Here is a 26,068-nt window from a genome sequence, read left to right on the forward strand (position 1 = left end):
AGCATATTTAAGCATTTTCCAGTCTTTTGTAATGTGTTCATTAAATGTTTTATGTATATTGTGTCTTCCAATATCATATTATTTTTTAATATAGCCTTCTAATTAGTCTCTTTATGCACGTAGAAGACTTCTATCAAAATTACGCATACAAAACTTCTCTGTCTTCAACTTAAGGATGAGGAAAGTGTTTTTTCCTGAAAGAAAGATTAAAGTAGGATGTAACATTCAAACTTCTGAAATTAAGTATTATAGCTTAAAGTTTTTGAACATGAAGGTACGACATTTTTTCCTTTTTTTTTGTACAATCTTTATACCTTTACCTTTCTGGGTTTTATTACATTACATTGCAAAGAGAAAAACTGTAAAGTGTGGCGTACATCAAGCACTTGTAATTACATTTTTTTCATCTGAAAAGTGGGCTGCGTCTTATAAACTGGTGCTACCAATATGCCAGATCAGATTTTTTTAATCAATATTGAGGTCATGAGTATTTGTTCATTTTTGGGACATTTTCTCTTACTTTTTATTGTTTATTATCCTGCGTCTCAACTACAGGAGACAAAAAATCTGACCTGGTGTTTTTGGCCCATAACAGTTCCGCATCAAATCTTTACTTTTATGAGAACTGACTAAGTTTGATGATAACACACCTGAACAGAGGACTTTAACTTTAATGAAGTATTTTTACAGTGTGGTATTAAAAGTAAATCATCTCTTCTTGCATACATTTTATCACCATGCAGTTATAGATGTAACTATTTCATGCAGTCTTTAGGCTCTCATCTTTAAAACTTTATGACTTAGGTTTATAGCTTTGTACTTATTTAATCATGAAACGGACCTATATGTCACTCTCTATTTAGTCGTGCAATCGACAACAGGTTAATGCTTGTTAACCGTAAGCCTCGCTGTCCATGCTCACTACAACACTTTGCATTATAACATACACCTCAACCTCCCGCTCTCAGCCTGCTTTACCGCAGATGTTTTTCTACACTCCTAGCGTTGGATCATTAAGATACCCCGTCAACATGGGTATCACTTCTCATAACAGAGTCACAATTGAAACTTTTTCAAGCGTGAATGGTGTTATGGGGCTGATTTTTTAAAATGTACAGCTGCTGATAAATATTCTTAACATAGCAGACACGTACAGGTAAAGGAGAACCGAGAGAAACTGTGTGAGGCTATGAGAGAGGTGCAGCCTGAGTGTGGGCGCCTGTGTGAGTGTGTGTGTGCGTGTGTGTGTGTGTGTGTGTGTGCGCGTGTGTGTGTGTGTGTGTGTGTGTGTGTGTGGGTGCGTGCGCTGGAGAGGAGAACTAGGGAAGCAAATTGAAGTTTTTTGTGAATAAACATTAATATCGGTTTAAGAATAAACACAGATTACATAATATATAGCCTTACATAAATTAAATGAGGTAATGCATTTCTTGACATACAATTTTCAGTCATGACCACATATCTGGGGAATTTTCTTCAGGCAAAGTGTGCATTTTTAACATCAATGATACCTGTCAATCCTGTTGTTTTGATCTTTGGAAGGCCAAAAACATGATTGCGATTAAAATTTAATTAATTGTGCAACCTAATAGAGAGCGTTTTTTTGCGTTTCGGGATTTTACCCAGAAGATGGCGCTCAAAAAGTAAACAACCGCATCGCTGTGCAAAGCATGCTAGATACATACTGAAGCAGACCAGTCTAGCAAGTGATTCTCCCTGATTGGGTCTTTGGATCCGCAATCAGTTGAGAAATGCTTAGATCGTCTTCGATCTTAGTTGAGATCTCTATCGGGACATCCCTACGAGACAGATGTTCACAGTTGCAAAGACACTGCACGTTGTGGACTTAGTTGATAGCAATGGAAGCTTTAACGCAGAAAGACCGGTTAAACCATTTCCCCTCTGTGAGACCCCAAAAACAAACTGCGTCTTATATATGCAACTTATTTTTTTCGTATTTTTGTGGCACTTTTCCTCACAGTTTTTCCTTCAGCTCTTCAATAGGGATGCACCGGTATCGGATAGCGGTCTGATAATGACTCAAATAGCCAGAATGGAAATCAGGGACAAACATCTACAGGGCCAATCCACTGGTTACTATACTACATCATGCGACATCAGTGAGCAGGTAGGTGAATGCATTTGGCTCGTTGGAGCCAACGTAGCATAAAGGAAGCAAACAACGAAGGCTCAGCAGTTTGGATTAGGGATGTACATTTGAAGTATTTTTCCGTGATCAATTTTTGGAAATGTTAATGATCAATGATCAATTAATCAATTTAAAAAAAAAACATTATTATTCTTATATCAAAAACAATGCCAAATACGTTTTTTCCCCTAAATTATATTTTCTACAGCAACAAAATGCATATAACTGACGGTATTGAATACGGGTAACATGTTCAACACTGATTATCAATGATCAGGCTCATACAAATATTCTCCGTGGACATAGTCTAAGAATGTGAAGGCTCCTAATACTAACAGAAAAGTACTTCAGACTCACAGAGTCCAGTTTTCTGTCTACTCGTTCTTATTGAGAACGAGTAGACACTCGCAATTGCACTAGCAATTCCCACCAGTCTGTTGGCTTTGTATCCAAAGGTAGGGAAATGTCCTGTTTAAAGTTATCAACCTTCGTGTCGTTGTAGGCAGCAGTTGCGTATTGATCCTCTTTAAAAGCGCACGTGGAGACCTGACGCACAGCCGCAGCCGCCAGCTGAGCGTCTCCACTGTGCGCAGCACCTTTAGCTGATTCACATCGAAACATGCTTTAAACTTAAAACACCTCCCTGATAGCTGAGTGTAATATGAGACCACATGATGTTTATTCCACGTGACGGAAAATTGAAAACAAAAATGCGTGTTTCAAGTAATTTCTTAACAATCAATTAATTGTGACTAATTGTGCCCCTCCCTAGTTTGGATGTATTACATGTTTGTTAAAGGGGACATATCACACTTTTTTCATCAATATATATTGGTCTAAGAGGTCCCCAAAACATGTCTTTAAAGTTTATGCTCAAAAAAACACTTTGAAATCAGATTTTGGCATGCCTGAAAAGTCTTCTTCATTCCTCATCAGAACACTCTGTTTTCTCTCTGACCACGCCCCCCTCCGGAAGTGGATGTGCCTCGGCTCTCCAGCACGTTGATCTAATGTTTACATGTTGGCTGAATATACACGGCTGCTCAGAGATCGCATTACTTCAACCCTCTGAATCTGATCCTGACGGAGAGGCGCCTGTAGCAGGACCTTTCTGAAGGATTGGTCATAGATTTAGTGTTTCTTGTTGTTTTATTTATCAGTATGTAGACGTGTGTCTTGGTACACAGCTACGAACATGTAGCTATGTGGCTATGCTAACTAGCGCTAGCACTTATCCATGATAAATAAAAATCATCCACTAGATCTTCAAATCTGCAGACGTGGGGAGTAAAACCGACCTCTGCCAGAAAGGCAGCAGGACCTTTTATGAAGGATTGGTCACAGATTTAGTGTTTCTTGTTGTTTTATTTGTCAGTATGTCGACGTGTGTCTTGGTACACAGCTACAGCTACAGCTACAGCTACAGCTATGAACATATAGCTATGTGTCTATGCTAATTAGCGCTAGCACTTATCCATGATAAATAAAAATCATCCACTAGATCTTCAAATCTGCAGACGTGGGGAGTAAAACCGACCTTTGTGTTTATTAAGACAGCCTACAACTAGCATGCCTCCCTCCTAAGCTCCTTGTTAGCACACATTTGTGCAGGTAATGAAAAACGGGGGAGGGATTCAGTATTATTTTATACAGTCTATGGGCTGAACAAGCTCCGAGCTCTGACTCCTTGACAGACCGGATATTGTTGTTACGTAACAAAAACATGGAAGTCTGAAACGGCTCGTTTCACACACATTTACAGAAAGGTGTAGAAATCAAAACAGGGGCAGAATGGATTTTTTTCATTCTCGGGGGGTTTGTAGACATGCCAGGGACACATATTTCAGGTAAAGAACCATTAAAAAGTCATTTTTGCATGATATGTCACCTTTAAGCCAACAACTTCAATAACTCCTTGTGAAATCTGAAAAGTTTATTATACGATGGCAGCATAGAAAAATATACATCAACTTCATTAATCATCATACTAAGGAAAAATTACAAGTTCTACAAAACAAAAAGGTAGATAAAACTAATCAGCTGCAGAAAGAAGTGATAACTTGAAAATGTCATAAGTACTTTGATTGTTTTGGACGAGCAACCCCTGCAGGCCCTTGAAAATAAGTGATTGAATTAAACACTTGGAATCACCATACATCATGAAAGTATTTACATTGAACAACTCTGTCTGAACTCTACAAGGACGTGTGTGTGAACACTAAGCAGCAGAGTTAAAAGATGTGATAGAAATAAGCTTCACCAAAGACATCTCAAGCTCTAACGTTTGTCTCTTCTTACATTTAACAGTAGACTGGTTGCATATCGTAGAGAGTAGTGCTGCAATCTACAAACGTCCACGGATCAAACACACCAATGACTCCATTCCGACTGCCATCAGGGAAATGCTTGATCAGTGGTACATCCCGCTGACTGAAATGCATGTCAATGTAAGAGACAGTTCTAGCAACATGAAAAAAGCCATGGACATCATGGGAGTGTGTTTCTTTAGCTGCTTACAATCAGCTCAGATTGCGAGAAGGTTAAATGACACAGCGGAGGCTGAGTGAGACAGACTGTGAGGCAGATTGGGGTACAATCCAATCAGTTCATTTACATGTGTTTATTTGTTTCATTAGGTTTATATGTTGAAGTGAGAAAAGCCTGATGTTGCCTTGCCCATAAATGATTCCTGGTGTGATCCTCAGAGATACATGTTGTTCATTTAATACTGGTATTAGATCGCTGCTCAGTATCCGCGATACCATGAGTGCAGCCTAGGTATCATATCGAATCAGGACTTCAAAAGTTGGATCAGTGAATCCTTATTTGGCTGCCATTACCTGTTCATGTCAATTAATACAGAATTCATCAAGAGAACATTTTGTGTTTTTCTAGCTCTTTATTTCTAATAAACTCAAAGTATTTGGTTTTTATTTATGTCCCTGAAAAATACAGGACATAAATATGTCCTCAAAGTGTCTGCTATATAAGTGAGTGAGCAGGTAGAGTATAGATGTTAATAGACTCTAAGAGGCCTAAATGGAGCCAAGAAAATCAGACTTCTGGATGTGTCTGTGTTTGTGTGTGCACATCTATATATTTGAATTTGTCAGCATGCAACTGAAGCTAAATAGGTTGCCTCATAACCATAACCTGTATGTCCATGCTAGCCTTTCAGCAAAGATGTTGGAAAATTGGAGATGATTCATCCTACAGCACATCTCAGCATCCTCAACATCTCCATCAATAGACATAATCTACGATGACAGCTGCTGCAAATATTGTCAGAAAATGGATCATTCCAAGCAATGAGCTGGGTCTCTAGAGAACAGCTATGATCCATCACAACAAGAAAGAATGAATGGGCTGTAGGTGTAAATAAAAGCGGTCTGAGCATTACTGGTTGCTTGGACAAAAGCGTGCTCCTGCTGCATTTATTTGATAGGACAGAAACAGCAGGGAAGCGAACTGACCCAGTTTGAATGAAATGGACCGAGGTTAGCAATTATTCACCATTCACCAAAATAAAATGATTGTTGACAGCTAGTCTGAGAACATTGATACTGCATATTGGATTTTGAGCATCCTTGTATGCCAGGACACCATGTCACCCCGCATTAATTTAGACTGGGTATGTACAGTACATCTATGATTAGCTCGAAGCATTTATCTAATCATATTTTGGCTCTTTTTCCTTTATACTACACATCACTTTTACTTTCTAGGGTAAAATTGTTTCATTAAATAACTCACCTTACAAAAATCAGGTTTATTATATTTTCTCAAAAGTTATAAACAACTCTTTAGTAAAATGAACACAAGAATAAGCTCTTTCTTTCTGTTGTGTTGCTACAAACTTTTGTTTGAAAAAGCAGGATGTATGGATCAGACTTGCTCAAAAAAACTGCCAGACCTATTCTGACGGATTACAAGTAAACCACTCGAAGTCTTATAACATATATATGTATGTCACTATTATATATATCACTATGTGCACTGTTAAGATGTGGTATACAACGACTACATACTGAAACAGGGATACAAAGAGGTGTGCCTGAAGATGAAAGAATCTGTGAATATTGTGAGCTCATTGAATTGGAAAAGGAAATTCACTGTATTCTATATTGTCCTCTATACCAGGGTTCACAAGAAATTATATTTAACAAAAGTAAATGCACCTAACTGAGACGTGATTCTTATGGATAATAATCATTCAATTGAATATCTCTTTGATAATGTGTTTGCTTTGTCAGAATAGATCTTTAAAGCATTTGAACAGAGGGGAAAAGTAACTTTCAACATTAACCTGCTTAGACTCTGTTTATCATATAATGCATTGGTCGATTAGTTTGGGTTAGATTTACATTGTTCCAAAAAGTTGAACTAAGAGGGAGTTCATTTATGAATCTATGTTGTCTAATTTGCGTATTGAGTTTAGGATACTGTGTGGTATCTGTATATATTATATGTATGTATATGTGCTTGTATGGAATATATACGTATACATGTACAGTATGTGTAGATTTGAGGGTCAATATGGTGTGTTATTATTTGGTTGGTTGTGGTTCATGTTTTCTTAATGATGTTATTGTACTACTGGATGCTGTTTGATGCTGGCTGTGTGAAACCCTGGAATATTTGGGTTGACTTTCAGTCAATGTGTTTGAATAATTCCATAAGAGATGTGTCATGTATATGACCTGACACAGCAATAAAATATCCATCAATCAATCCATCCATCCATCCATCCATCCATTCATTCATTCATTCATTCATTCATTCATTCATTCATTCATTCATTCATTCATTCATTCATTCATTCTCCATCAACAATGCTTCCCTCACTCCATCCTCACATGTTCACAACCTCAGTATAATTTTAACCTTAAAAAATATCATCCTTCTCTGTCCATCTCTCTCCTTTTCCACCGCTGAAACCCTGATCCACGCCTTTATCACTTCCAGACTCCACTACTGTGATAGCCTCTTCTACGGCCTTCCTTCAAAACAACTCAACAAACTACAACATATCCAAAACTCTGCCGCCCGCCTGCTCACCCACACCCACTCCCGTGACCACATCACCCCTTTCCTCCAAAACCTCCACTGGCTCCCTATCAAACAGCGTATACGTTTTAAAATTCTCCTCCCCACCCACAAAGCCCTCCATAACCAGGCGCCCTCTTACCTCACCGACCTGCTCTACCACCACACCCCCCTCCTGCCACACCCCCTCCCGTAACCTCCGATCCTCAAACGTCCACCCTCCTCTCCCTACCACCTGACACCAAGCACCGAACCTGGGGGGACAGAGCTTTCTCTGTCGCCGCCCCCACCCTCTGGAACGCCTTACCACTAAACATTCGAAACTGCCCCAACCTGTCCACCTTCAAAACGCTCACCAAAACCCACCTACTTAGAACTGCTTTTAACGTATGATTGCTTTTAAATGTATTTTATTCATGTTTTTATTATTCTGTTGTTTAATATGATGTTTTATTCTTTGTGCAGCGTCTTTGAGTATTTAGAAAAGCGCTTTATAAATAAAATGTCTTATTATTATTATTATTATTATTATTATTATTATTATTATTATTCATTCATTCATTCATTCATTCATTCATTCATTCGTTCATTCATTCGTTCATTCATTCATTCACCTTGTGTCTGTGAGAAGTGGGAGAGACCCCACCAATGTCTTAATTGAACTTGTATTATATTCACCATGCTTGCATATGGCAGCTACATATACATTTTCTGAACAGGGTACCACCTGAAAATCATCTTTTATGATCAATGATGTTTTAGGTTGAAAGTAATGAGAAACTGTCTTTGGTTAAACATGATGCAGGCAGCTTGTTGCTTTTTGAATTATTTTGAGTTACAAGTATTTTCATATCAATATATGCCTGATTTCATTTTGTACTATTGATGTAATTTGATACAATTTAAATAGTCATTAAGAGCGACTGAGACAATGGAGAGAAAGACATTCTGCCTTGGCTGAGTCTTCAGTGGGTTCAAATGTCTTTATAGACGAGTTATCTGTTAGTCAAGAGAGATGGGGGATGTGCAGTTGGATCAGCGTATTCCTTGGGACAGATGATAAATTGGTAATAGTATTACACAGTAGCATTTTCATAAGTCTCTGATAAGTCTATAATTTTCATTATTCAGGCTGTCCCCTGCTCCTGTGGCTTATGACACCACCATCCCCTGACTCAGCAGGAGGTGGATTATAACAACGAAGCGATGTGGTGAAAGACGAACGCTGCACTATAGGTTTACTGAAATGCTTAGGTTTAACATTATCTGCCAAATGTCAATGGCTTCTTGGTGTATGGTTTGCACATGGCAGTTCAATCTGCTGCCCTTTTATGGGGATTATTGGGCAGTTTACCTTTGCAGATCACCCGGCATGAACATCTTTTTTAAGATCAAACTCAATTCATCAACATACCCAAGCGGGTAAAAACAGACCTGGCTGTCAGTGGACAATTCATGAATTGCATGTAGGATTTACTTGTTTTTCTTTCATTAAATTGCACAAGACAGAGTGTACCAAAATAAAAATGAAAACAAGCATGCATGGGGCTCATTGTCCTTAAATGAATTGGCCAACATTCTAACACGGGTAAGTCAGGAGGGAACTGAAGCAAATTGAGTAACTGAACAAGCAGCAAAGGAAATTGCTACCCAACCTGCATTAACATAAATCTGCACAACAGTTATAAAATCTAATATTGTGATACACTATTTTATTGGTACATGTGCTCCAATAATAATATGAGTTTATGTGCTAAGTGGTATTACAGTGTTGCGTTTGGGTTGCTCTGCATCTAAGGAAATAAAATGATGATGGCAAAACAGTAAGCAGGGCTTCATATTTTGTGCTTGCGAGGACGTAGTTATCACTCCTTTTTAAGAGCAGGTACAGGCTTCCTATCAGACTGGATGTGACAGATATGGGCCAGGTGCAATGTAACCGAGTTGGTTACTGACAACAAGCCCTGCAGGACTCTAGTCCCAAGTGATCAGCGTCGTGTTTGAGAAAAAGTCCAAGGGGAGTTGAGAGTCTAAATAAAGGAAGTCAGTTTCGGTAACAAATGACAGACAAGATGAACATGAATTATTAAACTGAATTATTAAATAAGTCCCTCAAGACAAAACATCAAGAACCAGATATCTCGTCTCCAATGACATCTTCGTAAACATCTGTGACTTTGTCAAATATGCAAGATCGCGGTCGCAACTAAGCAGATGGAGCTCTGGAGCAAAGTGCAGCATCAGAAGCCGGGGGATTCTCCTGAATGTTATAAGTGTAGAAAGAGAGATGTTACATTTTTAATTCTAGTTCAAATAAAACAGTCTCCTGGAGTCCTCTTATTGCACAGGAATATAGCAACAACAGATGACGAATGATACAATACCCTGCTGGATTTACCATCTGTTAGTTTAAATGTAAAACACCCCATTCTACCAGCCATGAAATAAAAATGATGAAAAAAGACGAGAGATGAGGGTTTAAATCATTAGAGGAGGTGAGTTTCAAAGGCTCTTTAAGGACACAAACATTGTTAGATTTCTCACAGGGGTGCCTCCCCACCTGCTGTACCCCTAAATAAACCTGAATTCATCATGTGTGGTGTTTCTACACTTTAAGATGCAGGTGTGAGGTTCACTTTGAGAGTGATTTGACCACCGGTCAAAGTCATTCAACACTTCTAGCCCTTTTAAGAAGCAAGCAGCAGGAATATTGAATAATTCTTAAGCTTTGAAAAGGTTAGTATAAGTTATGACCTCAAGTCAAAACCATCCTTGGCCTTAATCTTCTTTGTAATACAAATCTCTCAAATCTTGAAACAAAATTTGTCCTGAAACAGTGTGTTACACCTTTTCACTAACTACATAAAAAAATCTAATACAAATTATAATTGTATTCCACGTATGACTGCCAGGTTAAAACATGTGTTTTGGCAAATAAGTCTGATGAAAAAAAAGTCAACCGTGCAAGCTGTGCGAGGCACACAGTGGGAATATTATCTGCCCTCAGTTTGCCAATTAATGAATCTTACCTTGCTTGAATATTGTAGAAAAAAAAATAACAGGAGACTAAAAATAAGACTTTATACACCTTAACCTCCAATATGCCTGATGACAGCTACTGGAAAAGTCAAAGTGTGCATAGTGCCTTGAGTACAAATAAGAAATCATAGAGTTTAATAAAATAGAGCACATACTGTAGCTATGAATTACTGCCAGTGGTTTGACCTTTCTTGACTCAAAACTGACTTTAGGCTTTAAACTATTAAACCGAATCAATACAGTTCTAAGTGAATAAACTTATGATTGGTTACTAAATATCTCTCACTTTTTCCACCAACTTGCAAGTACGACATGTGTATGTGTAAAATGTGCATATTACATGTAACTTATCAAAGGAGAGGAGAGTCAATGCCAGCTCACGTTTACCTCTAACTCATCTCTAAAATGCTTCTATATCAGGGATCAGCACACTCTCTGACTTCTTAGAGGACATACTCTTCCTCCTCCCAGCATGAGCCTGCCTCTAGGATGCATTAATAAAAAGTGCTCACCAAGCTTCTAGTAAGAAACTTATACAGTCACATGCCTGACTATATAAGTATTACTTCCCTTCAAATAGTAATCAACTACTAAGCTCAAATTACACCCAGAGCTTGCCACTGCTGCAGCCCAAAACTCCAAACAATGCTGCTGTTTTGTTTTTAGCTGGCTGGATTGTGTGTTGGCATTCGAGCACTATGCATCGGGGGAAGAGTCTTAAAAAAACAAAACTGCACTACGAGGATGCCAAATGTAAACATATGGCTCATTGTTCCAGCTTTCCTTTTCAACGAAAGGTGAGATGTCTCATTTTAAAATTATACAAACAAAGCTTTACAAATGCAGGGCGACTGCGAGGGTGGTAAATGAGTGTGGGATGAAAACACCTTACCCTGTTTTCACTGGAGCAGCTGAACAACGTGGCTTCGCACAGTCGCAGCTCACAAATTAGTGGACTTGAGTTCACACAGAATGGCACAAGACGAGTTTGTGTTCAGTGTGTTAACATGCATTCAAATCTAGCAGCCAAAGCTTGTAGTACAAGCAGATGCTTCATATATTATCATATTGTGAATGCATATATTTTCAACAAATATAAATTTCATGACATTATGTGACTTTGTGATAAAAAAGTGCTATATAGTGCTATATGTGTGCAAAATAAGAATCTTTCATTTTAATACAGTTAACTGTGTTAAACTATTTTCCTTACCAGTCATTTCATTCATGTAATGCAAAAAGAAAAGAAAATAAACTGACCTAAAACCTTTGCAACTACTTTCCTTAATTCATTTTAATCACCAAAAACACCCAACAGATAGTGCCTGACTTAAAAATGTGCTGGCAGATTTTTTTTTAAGAAATCTGCACTCAAATTAAACCCTGGATTTCTATTCAGAGCCAGCTGTTAATACCATTATTTTTTTTATAACACCATTTTCCAGTGACATACAAATAGATTTTGCCACAGAACTAAATCATAGAGTTAATGCTTTTAAGATGCTCTTTACAGCTGACTTCAAAACAAACATCACCCCGCCCCTCCCGACCCCAACCTCACCGCCTGCTGTGTGCAGTATGTTGTAGTACACCCTTATTCTCCAACTGTGGATAATTACATCAAGCCTTGCTGGCTGCCAGAACAAAAAGCCCATCTCCAGACCCCTGTGTGGGAGTTAATAGCACTGGATGCTAACTCCCATTGATAGTGTCATGGATGCAGAGGGCTGATGAGAAGCAAACAAAGCACCTTCAGAGAGAAGCTCTATTACTCAGCCTGGCAGGGCCCCAGCCACAGACAGCCTCTTCAGCTGGCATGCCAAAGTTTTTCCTCGCCCCCACTGAAAATCAGGCTGACAGGCCAGAGTGTCCCAAAGTAAAAATGACTCACTCCACTGACCTCAACAACACAAACAAACAGCCAGGAGATCTGAGGAGGAGAGCGCAAACATGACTTCCACTTTGTCCAGATAAACATGGAGTAGATAAGGAATGAGAAAAGTGATAGTGCTCTGTGGCTTCCACATTACTGAGTGAGACTGATTACTCACGTTCAATGAGTGTTTGCTTAGCAGCGGCATAAGTGACTGCTCATGAAAGGGAGGGATCAAAATAAAAGCCAGAGGATGATGATAAAACATGAGAATAAGCCATCTTACCTCCCGAGTGCTGGGGTGGACCACACAGTAAGACCACTCCTTGACCTTCACGAACCCTCACTGGACTTCTTCTCTGGGTCTTGAAGTTCTCCAGGTCTGTTTGCCAAAACACAAAAGCAATAAAGCAAAATAATCAATTCATTCCCACAAAATCCATAAGCACACAGGAACCACACAGGTTATACCCGGCTGTTTACAGAGATAAAAATGCACTACGACTCATATCTATGGCTGCTCAATAATTTCACATCCTGGTATAACAAAGCTTCTATCCGGAGTTTGCCGGTGCCATACGATGCAGAACTTCTGCATATTTCCCTGAAACACCCATACTATGTGTGCATAAATGCAGACAAAGTGCTGTAAAGTCCAAAACACTTCTGACTGGAGCAGAAAGCAATTCCTCAAGTATAAGTCACACATGAGTGAATTTAATTGGAACTGCGTATTGTTATCACTTTCTGTGTTTCATCCACTGCACATGGACCCGCAACAATTAAATGACTAAGACTGAAACATCATTTGTATGGAGACCGATTACTTGTTGACAACCTGCTGAGAGAAAGCAAATAGAGACGGCAATCCTTGAACACTCGGCTTTTCTTGCCTGCTGTGGCTCTTAGAGATATCGCAGGCAATGCAGCCAAATATGCGACTGCCATATAATGACATAATCAAGACTGAATTCAAAACCAGGGAGGAAGAATGCAAAACTGACACCTCCTATGTACAACCACAGCAGGATGATTCTCGGCATAATAAATACAGTACGTGATCTCTGCAGACCTTTTGAGTAATGGAAAACTGCATCGAGCTGAACAGTATTACATTATTACAACTGAAAGCAGCCTTACTTTGGTTCGCAAATGAAAGCTCCTCTATGACTTCACAAATTAATTAGAAGATCATTTTGTTCTTTGGATATCTGCTGCAAACAGATTGTGTGTATGCTTCAGTAGCCAATTGTAAATCTATGGCTGATCCATGGATAACAATCGCATAAATCTTCACTGTGCATGAACAGATTCAGCACACATAGGCTCCCTCTGGACCAACAAGCCATATATAGATCCCTCTGGATGAGCAAAAGCTCCATAATGAATTTGAGATGTGTGTTCATTTAACATTTTTATGCTGTATATACCAGAACTGCATGTAAAAGTAATTATTATCTGATGTTGCTTGTGTAGTTCAGTGCATTGCTTGAATTAAACTTACATCACTTCTTACGGTACAATAAATGCATTTACATTTTTCAAACTTTATTGAATATTGATTTTACAGCCAAAGTTAAAGCTGATAAATGAAGCTTTGAAACTGTTGTAATATCCAGTACCTGCTAAAAAATGGGCGTGCACACTTTACTAAACAATTGAATCTCATCACCACTACTCAGCAGCACCAGCATTGCCAGTCAGTTAGACACATGATTCATATTTTTGTTATAGTAGGCCCATAATGCCAGTCAAATACTGTCTAAGCTGTAGCCACCCACCACTGTCTGGGGCTGTAACTTTGGTTGATGGCTACTGCCATACTGCTATAATGATCTTCTTTCCCTGTTTAAACAATAACAGATGACAGACAGCATCCCGTAGAGTGAAGGGGTTTGGCAGATTTCAAAAATAGAGATGAAGTTGTATGTAGGCTGTCTGTCTGTTTAACTGGCATTTAACCACTCGACCTGAGCATTTTGTAACCAGCACAGGTATGTGGACATCAACTTGCAAGTAGGACTCAAGGTTGGTGGTGCTAGCTTTACAAATGTTAGCCATACTCAAGCCAATTTGACAGTGGCTACGTTTACATGAGACTTTTAATTCCTCTTTAATTCAAAATTAAAATTAAATCCTCTATAAAAAGATTAAAAATGACCTTGTAAACACCTAATTCCAAATGAAAATGACCATTCCGAATTAAACTTAAATCTGAAGCAAGTGGCTGGTTTATTCTGATTTTGAATCCAAATTTAATAATTCCCTGATCATGTATATGTTCATTCCGCTTTAAATTAATGCCGGTCGTTCTGCGCATTTTCATTCCCTTGTCCTGTCGCGATGACACACACACATTCCGTGCTGGCGGGCACATATTCCAGGATGGCCGCCGAGACTATTTCTTTAATAGGAGCCTTAGAAGAAATGGATATCATGAAAAGAGTTGATGGAAGGAAGCATACAAATGTGTTAATCAAGGGAGGTTTCCCTGACAGAGACGCCACTCAGGTAAAAAACAAGTGGAAATCTGAGATATGGAACACTCTAAACTATCAAACCTTATCAAATTGTTGAAGCAGGAGTACAACAAAGCAAAGGCACACAACAACAAAAGCGGCTCGGGCCCCTCGAACTCCCCCTCTCCTCTGTGTCAAGCTGCTTATTCAAAACTATAATCAAAATCAAAGCGAAAATTGTACTTATTGTGTTGTAACTGAAAATACAAGAAGCAGGATCTGGAGTCTGTTTTCTTCCGGTAGACATAAGTATGTAATGCCCGTCCCTGTCCAATCAGAGCCCTTCCCAACCCCCAGACCTTAAGTGGAATTAAATAAAGAGGATAAAACATGTTTTCCATGTAAACCTCAATTCGGAATTACTATTTCGATGTAAACGCGAACGAGAATACTTTAATTCAAAATTATTTAATTCTGAATAATTAATTCTGAATTAAAAAACATCATGTGACCGTGGCCATTGTCTACCAACAGACTCTGTGACCTTGTGTTTAGCTGTGTGCTCAATTTGACTGTTTTCTGGGTATGAAAAATAGTGCGACTAGTGTCGGGTGGTAGGATAATTTCAGATCGCTGTGGAGAGTTCGGTAAGAACTCTGGCTTCGCTTTATCAGAGGTACTTCTGATGACCAGGCTGAGTTTCAGGAAAAGTGTCGTTTATTCATTGAATCGTGAGTGTGGTTTCTGCAAACACAAACAATAGATGTCAAACTTACGTAAGGCTGATTTATACTTCTGCGTTGAATCAACAGCGTACCCTACGCCGGGGGTCCGCGTAGCTCCCGTACCTACGCCGAGGCCTACACACGTAGCTGACGTGCACCTCCTCCAAAATGTAACTCCACGTAGAGCCGACGCGGACCTCAAGCCCTGTGATTGGTCCGCTCGGCAGCTTTGTATTTCCCGCATTTACAACACTTCCGGGATCCCGGACATCGGCCGCACATCGGCCGTGTATTTCATCTCCTCCTCTCGATTCTTCATGTAATCATGTCTGTATGATAAACAGCAACATGTATCAGCTGTAGATTAACATAACACGCTCTGAATCGATGTGGAAAAGTAAACAGAGATCGAAGCGGGGCAGGAAGCAGGCGACCGGCTATCAGAGAGACCGCACTGCCCTCTAGTGTTTCGGCGGAGAATTGCTGCGCGACACAGACACATCGACGCACAAGTATGTGGGGCTCATGTCCGCGTCAGCCCCTGCTGCGTAGGGGAGACGCAGAAGTATAAATCAGCCTTTACTATTCTACAAGCGTGAAACAGAAATGTAAGAAGACATTACTATAACCTCAGACAATTAAAACAACTTACTTTCAATGGACGTACAAATCTGAAATATGGAACACTCTAAACTATCAAACCTTATCAAATGAGGAGAACTACTGAAAAAATTCTGTCACCCATGCAGCAGGCAGGCTGGTGTGAGCATAGACTCTATAAAATATGGACGTAGTATCCGTGAGGTCACCCATCTGTTTCTGAGGCGCTGTTTTGAGACCAATTGGCAGCGGCAGCCATATTGCTGCTGTTGAGTGAGTGTGACGTAAAGAGGCGGAGTTTCAGCCTCCTAGCCAACAGCTACAGTGTTCCTGCCTGTCAATCAAGTCAGCTGTGACTCTCATTGGAAGACTAGTAATCTCAATATCTTCGAAATTGCCATGTTAGAAAAAAATTCACCCCCCTACAGTGTAAGCAGATCGAGATATGAGCTATCCAGACTACACTCATCTTTTGTACCAGGCTGTAAACATGTTTATTTCTGCTGTAAAGATCGACTTTTTTCCCATTCATGTGTATGTGACTTCCGGTACTTCCGGAGCCAGCCTTAAGCGGATCCTCGATGAACTGCAGTGTTTAGCACTTTTGTATTGGACTCATATTTTTAGACCGGAGGTTGACGCTTGGGTGTGATATGTCTGTGCAGTTCCCTCTGCCGGCCACCGATTGGCTGATCCCTCGCCACCTTGTTAAAGTGACAGGCAACAGGCAGCCTTTTTCACAGGGTATTTTATTAACTTTAGACTAGACAGTTAGTCTGTATTTAAATATCCTCTTAAACGAACAAGAGATTAGTTGCTTCGGAACATTGCTTGTAAAAACCAATTGGCTGAAGATAATTACCAAGCCATAATTAGAAATCTACGGGGCTGATATAGAAAAAAATCAAACCTTTCTGGTTGGTAACCACAATATGTTAGTTTTATACAAATATAAAAGTTCTTTTCAAAATGTGACTGACCAAGTGTCTAAAACAAGACACTAAAGCCATGGCTTTAAGACTTTTGTTAAGGAGCTAACAGTAAAACATTAGCATGTAAAAAAGTCAAAATCCACCTGGTATTTTGACAACATTAAGCTGTTCTGAAGTTTACCATGATTATAATTTAAATATGGAGTATAAGACTGATCCCATTAGTCTATTATAGAAAAAAAAGAAGAAAGTACAGCTAAGGATGATGAGTAAGTTGTTCAGTATGTGGTCATAAACCAGAGTGTTGAATGGATTCAGCCTTTTTCTCTCAAGTTATTCCTAACCTCTTTTTCTAGCAGCGCCAGGATTTTAGTCACAACAATTCTTCCTGAAGAGTGCATGAATGTCTGAACCAAATTTCACAGCAATTCATCTTTTTCCCCCAGCAGACATTTTGTTCTATTTAAGTGTCCCAGTAAGCCCTGACAGTGTAACAGTTAGCCAGCATGTGTAATACCAGGACCCTAAACTCCAACAGCTGAATGAACTCAGCTATCAATCAATGTATCACTAAAACTGACTTTTTCCCACTGTGACATGTCAAATATGCGTGGAAAAAAAACTCACAAATGTCAACCTGTCATTTGTGCAAGAGCAAGAGGAAGGAGATCAACACAGTGTGAATGATTCATCCTCTGGGGACCATGACTTTTTTTTTCTTTACATATATTGCATGACAATCCATTCAATTTTTAAGAAGTCACTACTCAACATGACATTGTTATTGAGCCATCCAAACAGCGAGGCTTAAAGTGAGGTAGTCTCTTTTAAATCACCCTGTATTTTTCACCCCTCTCGATTGACTCTCTTGGCTTAGTGAGCAGGGTAAAAAGCTATCTGATAACATATTAAACCATAGCTGCTCCGGCAGGGACAATACCTGCTGAGTCAGACAGTGCGTCCCAGCAGCTGCAGTAGCAATGATTCTGAATGGTTTTATGTTGAGTCGTTTGGTTAGAGAAAAATCTACAGCAGACCATATGTTATTTCAGATATGCTGCAGGAAACTGAGTCCACTGTTGGGGTGGACAGTATGCGTGTGGTTCCTTAGATGGTATATGTATGTCTGAGTACTTTCCTGTATCTCTAATTTATTCTGAGTCTGTTATTTGCATTGCTTCAGGAGCCTGCTCCCTGATTTATTCCAACACTTGGATAACTCTATTTCGAAAATGCTGTACTCCGACATAAGTCTTATTTATATGGTACTTGTCAAAATCTGCTTTTACACAGTGCTTTACAACAGAAGCCAAAAGGCAATAAAATGATCAAACGTGAAATATGGAAAAATGTAAATGAAGTTGAATATACACAGATCAAAATAATACATATGATAGAACATAAACAGTAAGAATAAAAAAAAAACATAATTACAAATATTGGGAGAATCAATATATTGTTGGGATCAGATCCATATAAGGCCACAAGCAAAGACACTCAGACATCATGCAGCTTCTACCATTGTGTAACTGCATGAGGCTATGAGAGTTAGAAATGTTAGAACTTCCCAGTAGTTCTTCAGCAGTGCTGGGTCACTCCAAAACGGAACATAACATGTGTTGCGAAAAGATGAATATCTTGTTGGCCATTACGGGGAACCTGAGTGTGTGTGTGTGTGTGTGTGTGTGTGTGTGTGTGTGTGTGTGTGTGTGTGTGTGTGTGTGTGTGTGTGTGTGTGTGTGGAGCTGGGAAGGGAGCCACAGGATGCTCTCAAGAAATATTTTTCAATGTTGTCAATGGACCAGGACATTGCCTAAAATGGACCAAGATGTGCTAAATATTGACTTAGTGTACATGGAGAACATCACGTAGCCGAGATTGTATGACCTACATTGTGAAGTGTTTAAAAGCTGTGTATTGTATCAAGTAAACCAGAGCCTCAGACCATCAGACCGGACTCATGTCATTTTGTTGGAGAACATGCTACAACACACACACAATTTTGCAAGTGTTTGCAAGATAAATAAACCTATAAGCATGAGGTTGTGCTTTCTAAGGCAAGTCTACGAGAAAAAAGGGTTTTGCAAGTCTTAAGCTGTTTCAAACATTGACAGAACTCCTGAAAACTTCCTAAAATCTTCTGTGTGGGGGCTGCATGTCTGAACTCAAACAGCTGAAATTTTCACCCGACTTCACCCAGATATTTTCCTGCCAGTCCCCTGGTAAAAATTAAGCCAGAAGTTTGGGTGAGCTGATGTGAAAACACAACAAGAAATGTTGAGGGATATTCAAGCACACAAACCCAGAAGAGCGACGTGCAAATGGATGAATAGAAATATCTGAGGCTGAAGGAGGAGAATTATTTTCAAGATGGGAAGAGCAAAGATGTCTGAACATCCTATCATTTATGTATTGATATAAATGCTAAAACAGTCATCATAGAAATGTCCTTTTGCCTTGTCCAGTGTCATTTTGTATCAGACTGTGGCTTTTGCTTTTGATGTCATGCCCACACTCATCAGACATTTCTAGAAATGTTCAGGTGTGAAAAGTGGTTCAACCTTCACTCCTGAAGGCTCTTTCTTTTTCTTTTTGAAATTCAAGCCAATGAAGCAAGTGTTTTTGTATCACTTAAACTGAAGAAAGCTGAAGTGTAACATTGTTAGCTGAAGAAAAGCACAGGTGAGTATTGATCTCAGATTCAAAAAGAGAGATGAGACCACATGCCACTGAAGTGAAGTAGCTCAAGTCTTCTGATGAATAATTATAAGAACTGGGCTTTTTTGTGTGTAAAACATACAGGATCAAACCCAGTTCTAGGCTCACACATTAGAAAATATCAGAGCAGTTCAACTCACACAGACTGAAGCTCTCCTGATCAATATTCCTTTGGAGTATGGTTGGGCGTAAATGAGCTAGACACACTAAAAGCCAACAATGCCTGACAACCCAAGCTGTTCTGCACCCCGTGGATCATCTTATCAAGCCTATCACGGCTCTGCACCTCCATGTGCTTCCCCATGCCAGGGTTCAGGCTATTTTGAGTGCTTTCAGATCCATGAAATTGGATGGGAATTTGCATTTTTGTGCTAGCTACATCAATGTGACCCATTGTAATGAATGAGTGGCGATTGTAAAGAAGAAAAATTGAAGCCATTCTACAGGAGTATCAGCTTGAGGGCAATTTAGGATGCAGTAACATTTGTCACCTCACAACTGAACAAAAGGCGTAAAGAGTTTTAAAAACTTTCCAGCAGGACTTTTAGTTGAAGTGCTCTAGCAATGGTATCATTCCTTCCAATATTCCAATAGAGTTATCTGATTCAGCAGAGTTCTTTTACAAATGTTACGCAGCTGGAGGTTCATGATGTATGAACATCTCAATTCAATGAGCAAAGCTGTGATGATTTACTCTCATATGAACATGAATTACTACTCCAAGTGTCATTGAATTGGGAATTTTATTGTAGGCCAAAGTGTTGGATTGGCAGGCTGACAGACATTTCATCCTAAGGGACCTATGATAAAACACTGCAGGCCATGAGCATGTTTGTAGGGTTTTCAGAGAGCTAACTTCCATTTCTCAATCTTTCTCAAAGGCACGTCTTTTTAAAGCTGCAACGTTGAAACAGTGAGGACTGTTGATTATGGAGCACAGAAATAGTCACTGCCCACCCAGCTGTAGTCAGACAGCAAATGGGGAGAGGCTTGGAACTACTTTTAAAAGGACAACATTCACATGTTTTGTCTTTACCCTCTAGTGCCAGTATGACACAAATATTTTCTACATTGCTATTTGTATTTTATAACTTACTTAGAAACAGGATTAAGGGTTATTGTAATCTGTTTAGTTTAATGACTTAATGACAGACGTGTAGTTCAAATGATGAGTTAGTTGGGTATATATCTCACTTCTGAACTAAACTCTATTACTTGCACTTACAACAAACTCCAGTTCCTGTACCTCTTCTTGTCTGACATAAAAACATGTTTTTAAACACTTATATTTTTCCTCCTTCCTTTCTTGTCTCCCTTCACTGGAGAGCTCTTGTGAACCATTGTCTGCAAAGTGCAACACAAACAATAAAACTGCATTGTCATCAACTTTAAAATAACAATCATGCTATAGTCAGTGTCAGCTAAAGGACAGTTGCAGGTAATTATCTAAAGTCTTACATTTCTATGTTTAGTGTGGGTGGAAAATGGAGCACCTGGAGAAAACCTTCAAAAACACCTGACAAACACGCCAACAACAGGAAGGAGAAAATGGCTAAAAGCTAAGAAATATTTTGTGTAGCTCTAACAGTAACAACTCAGCCATCATGAGAATTTTGGAGCGCTATGTAAAATTCTGATAAAATCTGAATTAAATGGTTTTCAAATCATTGAAACCCTAGATATGATTGAAAATAGTGTAAAAACAACAAATCAAATGTTGAAACAAATGAATGTTACTGTTTAAGAAGAATAAAGACACGTTTCAAAACAGTTGGGACAGAGACAACAGAGCACATGCTGGTGTTTAATATAAATTATGGTATGATGTAGAGAATAATGCAAAAATGTTCTGAAATCTATAATATAACACACTGTATTTTATTATTTAATTGTGATATAATAGGTGTTAAATTGTTGTGTTATCTAATGCAAAACACAACAGCAGTATAATATCTGCATTAAATAACGTCCATCAATGATTTACAGAAATTTGGCTGGATAAAAAAAAAAATAGAAAAAAAAAGCATTTTAAGCTGTAAGTATTAAAAATGGAAGTAAAACTTCAGAAATATAAGCATATAAACAGAAAAAAAGGATATGCTGCACTTTTTTCAGCAGAAATGTGCAAAATGTCAGGCAAAATGAAAAAAAATCATGCGCATAAAGAGATAAATGACATGAGATAAGTATTACTCTGATGCAGTTAGTCATATGTGTTGACTCTATGTTAATAGAACTTGTAGTGACTGTGGGGGGTATGAGAGTCAGAGTCAGTAGGGGTCCAAAGCCTTCCTGATGAAGCCAGCTGTTTATAGTTATTTTGGTACAAACATTTGTGCAGTGCACCAAGGTTTATAAAAACATCTCTGAAACCTTCCACGGTAAAATAAAATGTGAGAAAAACTAATTAACTGAACATTATTGTCATGATGATTCCTATTACAGTAAACATGAATTGGTGAGGTCCATCCAAATCTCTGGAGCAACAGAGTAACAGAAAGGATGTTTTTGGAGAGTAGCTTTAGTTGTGGAATTATGCTGTTGCCATGTTGAAAGATGTGAGGCTATTTCAGAAAGCTCTTTTCAACTTTTCAAAGCTGTAATCTACAGCTAACCATTTTCAGTGTAATACTCAAATTTAAAGGGAGTTCAGGCAGTGTTCTTACACTGATATGTAGTCTGTAATATGCACACCTATAGAAAACAGCATGGTGGCTGTCGATGAATGGGGAAAATGAACTGATCAGTGACTTTCATGGTAAATCTGCCCTGCCTTTGTCACTGCTGTCCTGCACCAGTGGCGTGCTCACACTTTCATCCATCTGCAGACAATGACCACCAGGTTTAAGCTATTATCTGATCACTCCACAAAAATCAGCATGAAGTATAATTGCGAGGAATAACGAGGTCAGAGCCCAGAGGCCTAATGCAAATAATGTTCTGCTGCTGCAATAAATATTTCAGACCATTGCGACATGTGTCGGGTGACTGAATACATGTATTATCGGTGCATCTAGGGGCGGGTAATATGGCAAAAATAAAATCCCCATCATGGTTTTTTATAGCAGAATCAAAATCACTGTTTTTTCAAGACTGTGTAGCAAGTTATTGATCAGTACAACTGAGCTTATTTCCCCCAGACAAGTCCTAAAAATAATAACAATAATAGACCAATAAGGCTAAAGTACCTTTTTGAATGGGTTTATGTGTATGCAGTTTTGGCAAAATCGTCAACATTTTTTTACTTAATTCAAAAACAAACAACAACACTCGACAAGACTCAAGTTGAGTGCACTTTTGAGACATAACATAAGATCTAGCTTATCAACCTAGCATATAAGTCTCTCAACTTCACAGGGTTTTGAAGGTTCCAATGTTTGTGTCGAAACGTCACAGAAATATCATAAAAAGTACTATTCTTTTATTCTATTTCAATTTATAAAGACCAGTCTGAAGCAGATATCAAGTGAATGGTTACCCTATGATTGGTGTCATTTTAAGTCAAACTAATTTACTCTGAAATAAAAGACATTCATTCAGATTTTAACAAAGTGAAATATGTTTTTTTTCATTTTTTTTATTGGATGTGTTCCCAGATAAAATAACCAAATCAAGGGACTTTCATAAAAGCCATTATTCTCTAAAAGGCAGAAGGTAGTCTGACCCTAACTGAAAAGAGACAAATAAATCATCAACTAATCAAACCTGAACTGAATGATGCTGTGAATTGACTTGATGTGGCCAATGCAGTTTGTTTAGCCCATGGTCTACATTGGTCTGTGCAGCAACAACACTAACATGCGTCCATGTATGAGCATTGATAGAATGTGCCAATAAAACCAAGCACCGCACCTTGGGTGACAGAGCCTTTGCCATCGCTGCCCTGGCTCTCTGGAACTCTCTCCCTCCAAACATCCGCAACTCTGACTCACTTCAATCATTTAAAAACCACCTCAAGACCTTCCTGTTCAAAAAAACATACAACACATGACCACTACCCCCGCCCCGCCCCACCTTTGTCCTTGTTCTGTTTTATTTTTAATTTAATTTTATGTTAAGCGACTTTTAGTACCAAGAAAAGCACTATATAAATCCTATGAATTATTATTATTAAAATGGTCTTTCTGTATTTGCAAATCGTGTACACCTTGTAATCCTTCACAAGCTAATATCATCCTATCGCACACCCCTAGGTGCATGGTAACTTTTTTTTTCATATTTCTCTAATCTCTGCCTTCCTCCCCTCCCCCTCTCTTGTGTTCTCAGAGAAGCACCATGCAGGGAACCCCTAACTGTGAGTGACAGATGAAGTTTGAGGAGTGATAAATATCAAAGGGGTCTAATTATAACAGAGAACAGACAATCACAACACTGTAGAGAGGTGCTGTGTTCAGAAAATGCCTACCAACTTCGTCCCTACAGAAAGATCCGAAGCCCAGATACTATGATACAACTTAGCGTCATATAATTGATGATACACATTATTGTCCCTTACTCAGATGCTATCCAGTGAAAAAAGTCTTAATTTTCACCTGAAGCGAAAAGCGATGAATAAAAAGTACCTAATTGATGGAAATGAGAGAAGTGAAAAAACGATAGAAATCTTGCAAAGTAATTACTCAGATAAGGCAGTTGGGTTAGACTCTAGCCAGAAAAAAATGCAAATGATGTGCAATAACAGGACCAAATTTGATAGAAGAAATCATGAGCACCAAGATACAAGGGAGTTGCATCCTGCATTGCTTTCATAAATACAGCTATTTCACCCTCCATTAAACACACTGTTACCCTTGTGGCTCTATAAGCAGAACAGCATCTAAGCTATAGCATGCTTCTTCTCCCAGACCTGCATCCAATACACTCTGTCCGTATTGCTGGCCTTGCAATCTCTTGTAACACGTTGCCTGTTGTATCAGTGAAAATCCTTTCACTTACACCAAAAATATCCCTAAGAGATTAGGAAACTCAATCTGGCTCAGTAACCAACTAGATTATTTCTTCCAGCACTCCCAGCAGGGCAGCAGAACCTTTTAAACATTTAAGTCCGTATTGTCAACAGGATCAAGAACCTTTATACTTTTAGTGGTTTAAGCCCCTGCCAGATGGTAACAGACACTGTTATATCATCTGTCCTTCAGAGGATTAAAAATGTGGGCTACCATTATGTATGCACGGCACATTCATGCAATACAAATGTGATGATATGGGACATCATTTTTCTGTGCAAATCTAAGATATTGATCTCACAATCCGAGCAAGAACTTCTATGAATGAATCACCATATATAGATTACACTGTTAAAGAAGATAATATATTAGATTTAATAATTAACATTCTGTTATCACTGATCCACATTTGATTCCTGCAGCAGTGCTTTGGTTTTAGGCTGCCAGCCTTGATAGAATTACCTGCTGTACATATTGTAGATCCTTGTATTTTCTTATTAATAGCCTTTACCTTGGTCTTTGTTTCACAGAGTTATTACAAGACCATGGGAGGTGCCAGCCCCTTGGTGTTTGAAAGAGAATATTGAGCTACTCTGAGTCAGAGTCTGTTACAAATGACACGATACTGATTTTCATAACAGACTGCTCCTCCATGAATTATTCCCTTGACCTGAAGCCCACTCAATCATACAGCACACTTAATTAAGTTAAACCAAGAGCAATAAATAAGATGTATGACACATCAGCGCTGATGCTTGTCCTCATCCGTTGACAAAAGCAGCTGGTCCCAGGTCAGACTCAGGCAATGGATGAGACCAATCACGATGACATACAGTTTAAGTCAGGCAGCGAAATATTGATAGGAAATGTGAATGTGATCAACAGCCTTCTGGCGACTCAGGGCACCAATTTTGCACTATATGCCGAAGATTTAATGCTGCTTTGTGACAAAGAAGCACCAAATGTTGGCTAGATGGATACCTCTGGTGCTCTCGCTGCCAAGGATCATCTGTGCGTCTGCAATGGCACAGAAACAGACATCAGAATTCAATCTAGCCGCACCATCTGTTCACAGATATCAGGGCTGTCATTTGATATGAGCTGCCCATCAACAGTGGAGGTCTCAAGTTCACCTTGCCATCAGAGATGCCTCACACTCTGCTCTTATAAACTGTGATGGATGAAGGCTGTAAACCATCAACTATACGAGATCTGTCAAGGCCCAACACACAATCATCACAGGGAAGTGAGGAGCTCAGAGCCACTAGTCAGAGTAAACAGCGGCGGCAGAGCTTTAATCAGGGTTAAAGGAGAAAAACATAGCGTAAGAGAAACATGGCTGCTTAATTTGCCTTTTCTCATTAACAACTTTAAACAGTATCAGCCCACTATAAGAGTCTCTTGTTGCTGGTTGTTTGTTTGTTAGAGAAGATCAGGTCTGACAACAAACAATTTCCAGAGAATCCTACTGGGTCATTATAATTTCAGTGAACCACAGCGTCAGATGTTTAAAGAAACTTCACTTTCCAAACAAAGACTGAGCTCAACTAAAACAACTGAAGTTGAAATAAGGTGAAGTCA

General features: G+C 39.0%; 1 protein-coding gene across 2 annotated transcripts in view; it reads right to left on the reverse strand.

Moving 5' to 3' along the window:
- Nucleotides 1-26,068, reverse strand: part of cntn3a.1 (contactin 3a, tandem duplicate 1) — a 97,302-nt gene that overhangs the window by 47,812 nt on the left and 23,422 nt on the right. For both annotated transcript variants that reach the window (XM_034695785.1, XM_034695784.1), the window contains exon 5: nt 12,394-12,489. In XM_034695785.1, the coding sequence (XP_034551676.1) occupies nt 12,394-12,489 (96 nt within the window). The remainder of the gene's footprint in view (nt 1-12,393; nt 12,490-26,068) is intronic.

Source organism: Notolabrus celidotus, chromosome 11, assembly GCF_009762535.1.
Source record: "Notolabrus celidotus isolate fNotCel1 chromosome 11, fNotCel1.pri, whole genome shotgun sequence".
In the NCBI taxonomy this organism is placed as follows: Eukaryota; Metazoa; Chordata; class Actinopteri; order Labriformes; family Labridae; genus Notolabrus; species Notolabrus celidotus.